The sequence below is a fragment of the Drosophila grimshawi genome, unplaced genomic scaffold (assembly GCF_018153295.1).
Source record: "Drosophila grimshawi isolate 15287-2541.00 unplaced genomic scaffold, ASM1815329v1 contig_80, whole genome shotgun sequence".
NCBI lineage: Eukaryota > Metazoa > Arthropoda > Insecta > Diptera > Drosophilidae > Drosophila > Drosophila grimshawi.
Genome location: NW_025063639.1, coordinates 1,053,580 through 1,061,154, shown reverse-complemented (window position 1 = coordinate 1,061,154; position 7,575 = coordinate 1,053,580). Strand labels below are relative to the sequence as shown.

Genomic DNA, 7,575 nt, shown 5'->3' with positions numbered 1-7,575 from the left:
GATGCGCAACAGAGTGCTATGTTAACATTGAACTGCGCCAGCTGGTTGCTAAAATTCATATCTGTTCAAATCAATGGAAGTAGATTTTACACCTATCGATGTATCGATACAAGAGCAGCATCCCTAAGCAAAGTTGTGGAAACACAATGTAAGAAAAACAGAAACAGCAAAAAAAAAGAAATAACAAAAAAAAAATGGGGGCAACGATGGTAAAAAATGGCAATTTACTGGATGCCTTGCCATCACAGGTCAGCCATTAACATAAACTTAACATTTATAAATTGTACAGCAATCTGATATTTACAGGGAACGCTGCACGTAGTCATGCTAGGCCTGGATTCAGCTGGCAAAACAACAGCGCTTTACAGACTCAAATTTGATCAGTATTTAAACACAGTGCCCACAATTGGCTTCAATTGTGAGAAGGTAAACGATTAAAAAAAAAAATGCAAATCAAGAGATAAATATTTATATTTTGCAGGTACAGGGCACGCTGGGAAAGGCGAAGGGGGTTCACTTTCTTGTTTGGGATGTGGGCGGACAGGAAAAACTACGACCGCTCTGGCGAAGCTATACGCGGTGCGAATTAAATATATTTAGTTCAGCTTATATTTATTTTTATACTTCAATTTTTAATTTATATTTATATTGTTCATTTTGTAGCTGCACAGATGGCATTCTATTTGTTGTGGACTCTGTGGACACTGAACGCATGGAGGAGGCAAAAATGGAGCTAATGCGCACTGCCAAATGTCCAGATAATCAGGTAAGTCTATAAATAACATATAATTTATGTACTTTTTTTAATATAATTTTCAGGGCGTGCCGGTGCTGATATTGGCCAATAAACAAGATCTACCAAATGCTTGTTGCGCCAAGCAGCTTGAAAAGTTGCTGGGCTTGCAGGAACTACACAATCCAATTTCGCATATATCAACAGCCAACTCAACATCGACAGGCAACATTGCTGGCTATAATAATAGTAGTAGTAGTAATTGTACGTCAAACCAAAGTTATATAAAAACCGATCTGGATGAGGACAGCGATAAGCGCAGGGACAAGGCTGCCAGTTTGCCACACGGTGCACCACTTGCAACAGCCACAACGGGAATAAACTCCTCCTCCTCCTCGCAGTTTACAATAAAGCACAATAGCTTCAGCGCCTCTTCCTCCGCCTCCTCGTCGATGCAGCTAAAGGGCTGGTATATCCAACCAGCCTGTGCTATAACTGGCGAGGGTCTGCAAGAAGGACTCGATGCTCTATATGAGATGATATTAAAGCGACGTAAAATTAGCAAGTCTCATAAAAAGAATAAACGGTAATAGTGTTTTTAATTTATATATATAGAGTTTTAGAAATTAAAGTCTGCTTAGCACAATTAACAAAATGTACATGCACTACAAATAAATATCGCCTGTGTACAAATGTACGTAATCAAGATTTTTTCAATAATTAGGGAATTATCCGGATTCTCAGCTCAATCCACATTAGTGATTTCTGCACTTAATTAAAATGCTTCTTATTTATTTTCACTATTTAAGGGATTCTCTGAAATAGTTGCGAAATAAGAAATCTGCAATAATAATTAAAACACTAGTTATTTATTTTGTATTATTCGCTTTTTATTTTTGAAAGATCCAATACAAAAATAATTGATTCTGTTAAGCCAGTTAGACATATATTATGTATATGATGTTATGTATATATCATTAACTAGAATTTAGAAGCGTTCTCCAAAATCAACGTTCTCAATTAAAATAGTTGTAATGAACGCCCAAATTTGGCATTGTTGTAACGGGGACATAGGTGGACCCAGGAGCACATTTTAAGCAATCCCGTTTTATGGCTGGTCTCTGCTTGGACTTGGAACCCTGGCAGTGCATCGCGAAGCGCAGCTCCTCGGCCATTTCCGAGCACAAGGATTGATTGTCGGTGTGCAAGTTCTTCTTGGAATTCCAACAAAACTCAAAAATGGCCACAACAACAGCCAGCGCCAGGCCGCAAAGTAGAACAACGAATACGCCACCTAAAATAAAAGATATAATTTAATCAAATTAACTATTAAATATATATGAATATAAATAAATACATTTTTAAGCTATCGATAACAAAAGACAAGATATAAATTAATTATATTAAGTATTATATATATGTATATATATATTTTTAGATATCGATAACTTACCGATATTTTCCACACCCAACGCATTGGCTTTTGATTCTTTGCTTTTGTCATCTCTGTTACACACATCTCCCGTATTTTTCCACCATTTGTCGTACAATATCTGAATTATGCCTTTTTCTTGCAGCTCCAATATTGCTAATGATATTTTATCGCGCCATGGCGAACCTTTTGGTGTTGCAATACCATAACCCTTGGAGTCCAGCAAACCACCAATTTGTGTTAAATTACAATCCCGCTGAACAGCATAATCCAACATAGTAGATTCCATTAGGAAGGCATAATTTCCCTCCATAACACGTTTAATGCCGTCTTCGTAGGTCTTCACAAATACAGACGACTTACGGTTCTCCATATAACGCCACATCTTTTGATATATACCAATCTTGGAATCCTGCGATAAATAATATTAATAATGTCTAAAATTATTTTCCACAAATCTTCACCCTAAAAAAAGTCATTGTCGAACCACCCTCCAAGGTGCCATAGGATATTTCCGTTTGATCTGCCAGATCGGACGCACTTTCAATCGGGGTTATCATACGCTCCACAGTTAGAAATGCAGCTAAATTAGCTGTATATGATGAGATTATAATCAGACAAAAGAAAAACCAGCAGCCGCCAACGATTCGCGTAGAAGTGGCCTAAAAATTTAATGAGAAAAGAATTTGATTTAAATATAAATCAGTAGAAATATATATTTATAAATATATATATCTTTATTGTGCCAACCAATTTCCCTTGGCTTTCGCTGAATTACTTAATATTTTATGGAATACATATTACTAATTAATTGGGATTTAATTTAAAATATTAATTTCAATTCAATTCAAATAATGTTTGTACTTTTTCTATTTTTTTTGTTGACATTGAATAAATAAATAGAAATAGAAATTAAATAAATGAATACCCTAGGATATAAATCGGCTCCCTGCTGCATTAGGGCGCCAATTGCAAACCAGAAACTATTTTTCAGTGTAAAATCATTTTGGACGTTAACCAGCTCCAAAGTGTCCTCGAAATCGTTATCGTTATAGTTATCGGTATTATCATTATGCTTGTCGGCAGGAAAAACTGGCTGTTTTCTTGTTGTTTTTGTCAGGCAATCCACAAGATCAGTATCAGCATTATCTTTATAATCATTATTTAATTTTTCATTAGCACTCGTTAACGACTTCAGTTCCAATTGATCGTATATATAATTGGCTTTTCGTATTTTATGCAACATATGATCGCAGGCCATGGAACAGGCTGGTTTGGAACGAACCCATTCGACTGGAGATAATCGGGCCACAATCCAGATACAGATCGAGACTAGAATGTAGCCAAATGCTATATATAACCATATTTCGATCGCAAGCGGATTCATAAAAGAGAAAAACTTCGTTTGAGCACGATCTGAGATCTGAAAAATAATACAAAACTCATAATAATAAAAGCATAAAAAAAAAAAAAATGAATAAATGCATAATTTAGCCATGTGGAAAATAGATACACAATACTCTATTTAAATTTAAATACGAACCTTATTATTCACAGAAATCTCAGTAGCTGAACTTACCTTTGGATTTAGACCGGATCCTTGTCGTAAGAATGTGCCCGTTATAAACCAAAAACTGTTGGAAATAGAAAACTGATTCTCAACGATATCGGTTTCCTTGTAACAGGGATGTGGATTTTTCCATTCGTACGGCGAGAAACGAGCCATCACAAATAGTGCGAACGATACTAGGATATAAGCAGCTAGCACATAAAGCCATATCTCGATTGCCAATGGGTTCATAAAGGAAAACAGTCGTGTGGGTTGACTTGTCGGTACCTAAACGATTACAGGCGACACACATTTTAAATACTTCCATCTAAATTAACTGATATTCATATATATAAATATATATATATATATGGGTATTTACATAGCAATTAAGAGCTGAACTTATTTACCTTGAAGAGTATGCCAATTCCGAGATTCATAAATGGTTTTGTAAAATCAATAACACTTTCCCTCGCATAATTTATGGTCATTGAGGCCACAGCCAAATCTGCGCGCTGAAATTTCAAAGCTACTATTAATTAATTTAGTTCAGCTAAAAACCAGAAATTATTAACAGAGATTACTAAATTTAATTACAATTCTTATTTAATGTAGTTCACAAAATAAAAAACAGAAATTACTATATATAATATATATATAAATAAAATACTCGCCCTTTCCATTAGCTCCTGTACGATGCCATTCCAGGAATTGGTTTCCGGTATATAAACCCCATACATATTATCTGGCACCAATTCAATTTTATATTGAAATCCCACCTGCTGTGCGATGGCCTTTAAGAGATCAATGCAGAAGCCCTCAAATCTGGCATTTCCTGTTAGGTTAGTGTCCTCCTTAACCATTACATACGGCCGTTCCTAAAAATACCCAATATATATGTAGATATATATACGTATGTATTTATGAAACTATTTAAACAAACCTCTCGAGTCATGACGACCAGTGTTATATTTGCAATATTCGAGTCGTAGAATGCTGTGGGATCTGATATATTAACACCCATATCTGGTTGCCAATAGCCAACTTTTTGTATTATTTCTTGCTTCAATTTGAGTATATCAATTTTGAATTTATTGCGTCGCCCCTCCATAAAATTAACCCTGCCAGTCATGCCATCAACGGTGGCCTAAATAGCAAAAATATAAATAATTACAAATAAACAAAGATTTTTTTTATATCCTACCGAATTGATATAATTATATAGTGAGAGTCCATCGCTCCAGACTTGATCGGAGTTGCAGGAAAGATTCTTGAAAGACAAAGTATGACTGCTATCCAAATGTTTTAGGCCATAGGCAAATGCATAAACCGAATCAAACATCAGGGCCGATTCCGTCTGAAATAGTATTATAAATACAGATATATTGTAGAAGAAGATTCTGAAGCTAACCTGTATGTAGGGTATGCCATTGATAATATCTAGACCGCTGTGCTGCAGCTTTTGCATCTGATCTATAACTTCCTGGTAACGTTTACTGCCGACATCAACCAGACGAAAAGCGGTGATATTTACGCTGTTATAGCGAAAGTCCTCAAGATCATACGTCTCCAGATCCTATGAACTTAATTTATAGAACTCATATCCTTATAATGACTATCCATTTACTTACGAATGTTGTAAACATATAATGATAGCGATGATCATTCATTTGCAGCTGTAGAATCTGAAATACCATACCGAAATATGTATAAACTTTCTCATATTATCTATATATATATGTGGCTTATAAATATGTATGCATCTAATAATAAGAATAATATTGCAAATAAAATGTAGATGATTTAAGAAAGAAAATGAAGCGATCAATGGATCGGGTATTAAAAATGGTTTTAGCAGCTGTTAATTATTTATTAATATTAATAAATATGTTTCTTAGATCACAGATGCATACATACATATATACGAATAAGTAATTACATATATATATATATAATATACAAATAATAATTTATGCATTTTGCGTACAGATCGAAAAAATGCTTTGATATTTGTTGGATTTGTGTCAACAATGATTTTGTAAATTTCCTTTTGGCGAATTGCGCGTAAAACTTGTCGATAAGTCTCCGGATTTGCTTGCCTTATATACATTTCAGTTCTCATCTCCGCCGATGAGTGAATCAGGTCCTGCTGTTTGAAAAGTCCTGGAAAGCCATTTTAGACTGTTAGTAGAGTAATGTAAATTTAGGAAATAGTTACCATAGTCTTCTTCGTAAATAATTGCAACTTTTGTCCAGTTGAGATACATCATCAAGTCCCTATACGCCAAATTCATAATGTTTTGGGACGGATGCAAATTGATGGAAAACTCCTTGACACTCATTTCCAAATCAATTCGAACTTCTATGTGCGGAATATCAAAGGCTTCACAAATCGATTGAACATGGGCTGCGAGCAGTGGATCTGTGGGTCCAAAGATGGCTTGGACACCATCCTCCAACTGACGACAGACTTTTTTGGTGGTTCTGAATGAATCATCTCGGGGCACATATTCAATATCATAGACAAGTTGAGTGTGGGGCAGCAGAGATTTCTCCTTGTTGATGCGATAAATGGCATATTTAAAGGCCGACTCAATGCCACCCTCACGTTCGTCCTCTGTAAAAACAGCTCCTAAATAAAATATAAAAAATAAATATATAATATAATATTATCATAATATATAAATAATTTACTTACCAACTCGTATTACTGGTGGCAGTGCATTGGCAACCAAAAGCATTGATAGCAAAACAATATATATCATATAGTAGATCCCGTAGGATGCGTTCAAATTAAGGGGCTCCCCTCTCATTAAGGTAGATCTATGCTGTCCATTAATATTAGCTAAGCATTTGGTATAACCATCTTGCATATTTTCATCTGTTTCACTCTGAAAACTTAATTTCAAACTGTCTTACGCCATTTCCATATATAATATAATATGAAATCTCCAATATATATAATATATATATTATTTCAGTATATATTATTAAGTGTGCAAATTGGATTTAAGCAACCACAAAACTGTAAATTGTTTCACATTTTATTTTATTGGGCAAGCTTTCATATGGCTTTAAAAAGCCTTCAGTGCTCACTAAGCAAAGCGCATGCTTGAAAGCTCAGCCACTGAAGCAACGGTAAAATTTGAGTTCATTACACTACATGCACTCTTATACCAAATTATAAGTGTCATATAATTATGAATATTGCATTATTTAAAGAGCCTCGTGCAATGTTTAACTACAGATTTTTGTGCTTATGTATTAAAGTTGATCGATTATCGAAGGAAAACTAAACAATACAATTAATTGTACTTACATACGTACCCACATACATATATATGACCTTGTAATTATTATGCATTCAACCACACATGAAAATAAATAAAAGCGATGTAGTGGACACTGACACTACGTGATACTCTAACAATATAGTTGCCAACCATGTAATACACCTAAACAGAGCAGTAACAGCTGAAAACATTTCTATCTGAGGACAGCTGTTAAAAGTCTATGCCAACTATGTCACTATGTGATACCGTGACAACCGAGCTGCCACATGATACTCTGTCAGCAGCAACAGCTGCCTCACACAAAAGAGGTAACACAGAAACTCTGTTGTCCTAATTTGCGAACAGTAAAATTTCAAAATGCCATAACCTTGTCAGAACGATTTACAAAAACAATGAATGTAGGCCCTTCAAAGTTGAAAACATGATCAGTTCGAACAATATACTCTTTTACTGTAACACAACAACAGAGTATAATTACAACTATTATACTTGCATGTTTTGTCTGAATGTGTGTGTATAAAGTATAGATGTTTGGTAAGTACCACGTTTGAATATTGGTTCAAGTTCA

At 34.8% G+C, this 7,575-nt stretch overlaps 2 protein-coding genes across 4 annotated transcripts; one reads left to right on the top strand and one right to left on the bottom strand.

Annotated features, from left to right (window-relative positions):
* Positions 1 to 99: 99 nt before the first annotated feature.
* LOC6570333 (ADP-ribosylation factor-like protein 4C) lies at positions 100 to 1,432 on the top strand. The gene is made up of 5 exons (XM_001996473.3): positions 100 to 248; positions 307 to 426; positions 482 to 579; positions 664 to 766; positions 820 to 1,432. Exons 1-5 carry the CDS (start codon positions 195 to 197, stop codon positions 1,321 to 1,323), a joined length of 879 nt encoding a protein of 292 aa, XP_001996509.1. The 5' UTR covers positions 100 to 194; the 3' UTR covers positions 1,324 to 1,432.
* A 229-nt stretch (positions 1,433 to 1,661) lies between these two features.
* LOC6570334 (glutamate receptor ionotropic, kainate 2) lies at positions 1,662 to 6,642 on the bottom strand. 3 transcript variants are annotated; one of them, XM_001996474.3, is made up of 14 exons: positions 6,413 to 6,642; positions 5,933 to 6,346; positions 5,702 to 5,877; positions 5,346 to 5,399; positions 5,126 to 5,290; positions 4,919 to 5,071; positions 4,658 to 4,861; positions 4,389 to 4,592; positions 4,125 to 4,229; positions 3,745 to 4,002; positions 3,094 to 3,588; positions 2,630 to 2,827; positions 2,187 to 2,577; positions 1,662 to 2,027 (listed from the first exon to the last, which is right to left on the bottom strand). In XM_001996474.3, the coding sequence occupies exons 1-14, from the start codon at positions 6,585 to 6,587 to the stop codon at positions 1,750 to 1,752; spliced, it is 3,270 nt and encodes a 1,089-aa protein (XP_001996510.2). In that variant the 5' UTR covers positions 6,588 to 6,642; the 3' UTR covers positions 1,662 to 1,749. The 3 variants fall into 3 exon arrangements, with proteins under 3 accessions (XP_001996510.2, XP_032597928.1, XP_043071805.1); XM_032742037.2 differs by lacking the exon at positions 3,094 to 3,588 and having other exon boundaries at positions 6,413 to 6,640; XM_043215870.1 differs by lacking the exon at positions 3,094 to 3,588 and having other exon boundaries at positions 4,919 to 5,290; positions 6,413 to 6,641.
* Positions 6,643 to 7,575: the final 933 nt, after the last annotated feature.

Bases quoted from the DNA above. Each gene is read 5' to 3' on its own strand.
- LOC6570333 (XM_001996473.3), top strand. From the start codon at position 195: ATGGGGGCAACGATGGTAAAAAATGGCAATTTACTGGATGCCTTGCCA. The intron at 427-481 runs GTAAACGATTAA...TATATTTTGCAG, and splicing joins TTGGCTTCAATTGTGAGAAG to GTACAGGGCACGCTGGGAAA. The intron at 580-663 runs GTGCGAATTAAA...TTCATTTTGTAG, and splicing joins CTCTGGCGAAGCTATACGCG to CTGCACAGATGGCATTCTAT.
- LOC6570334 (XM_001996474.3), bottom strand. From the start codon at position 6,587: ATGCAAGATGGTTATACCAAATGCTTAGCTAATATTAATGGACAGCAT. The intron at 5,291-5,345 runs GTAAGTAAATGG...TTAAGTTCATAG, and splicing joins ATTATATGTTTACAACATTC to GATCTGGAGACGTATGATCT. The intron at 2,028-2,186 runs GTAAGTTATCGA...CTTTTATTTTAG, and splicing joins GTTGGGTGTGGAAAATATCG to GTGGCGTATTCGTTGTTCTA.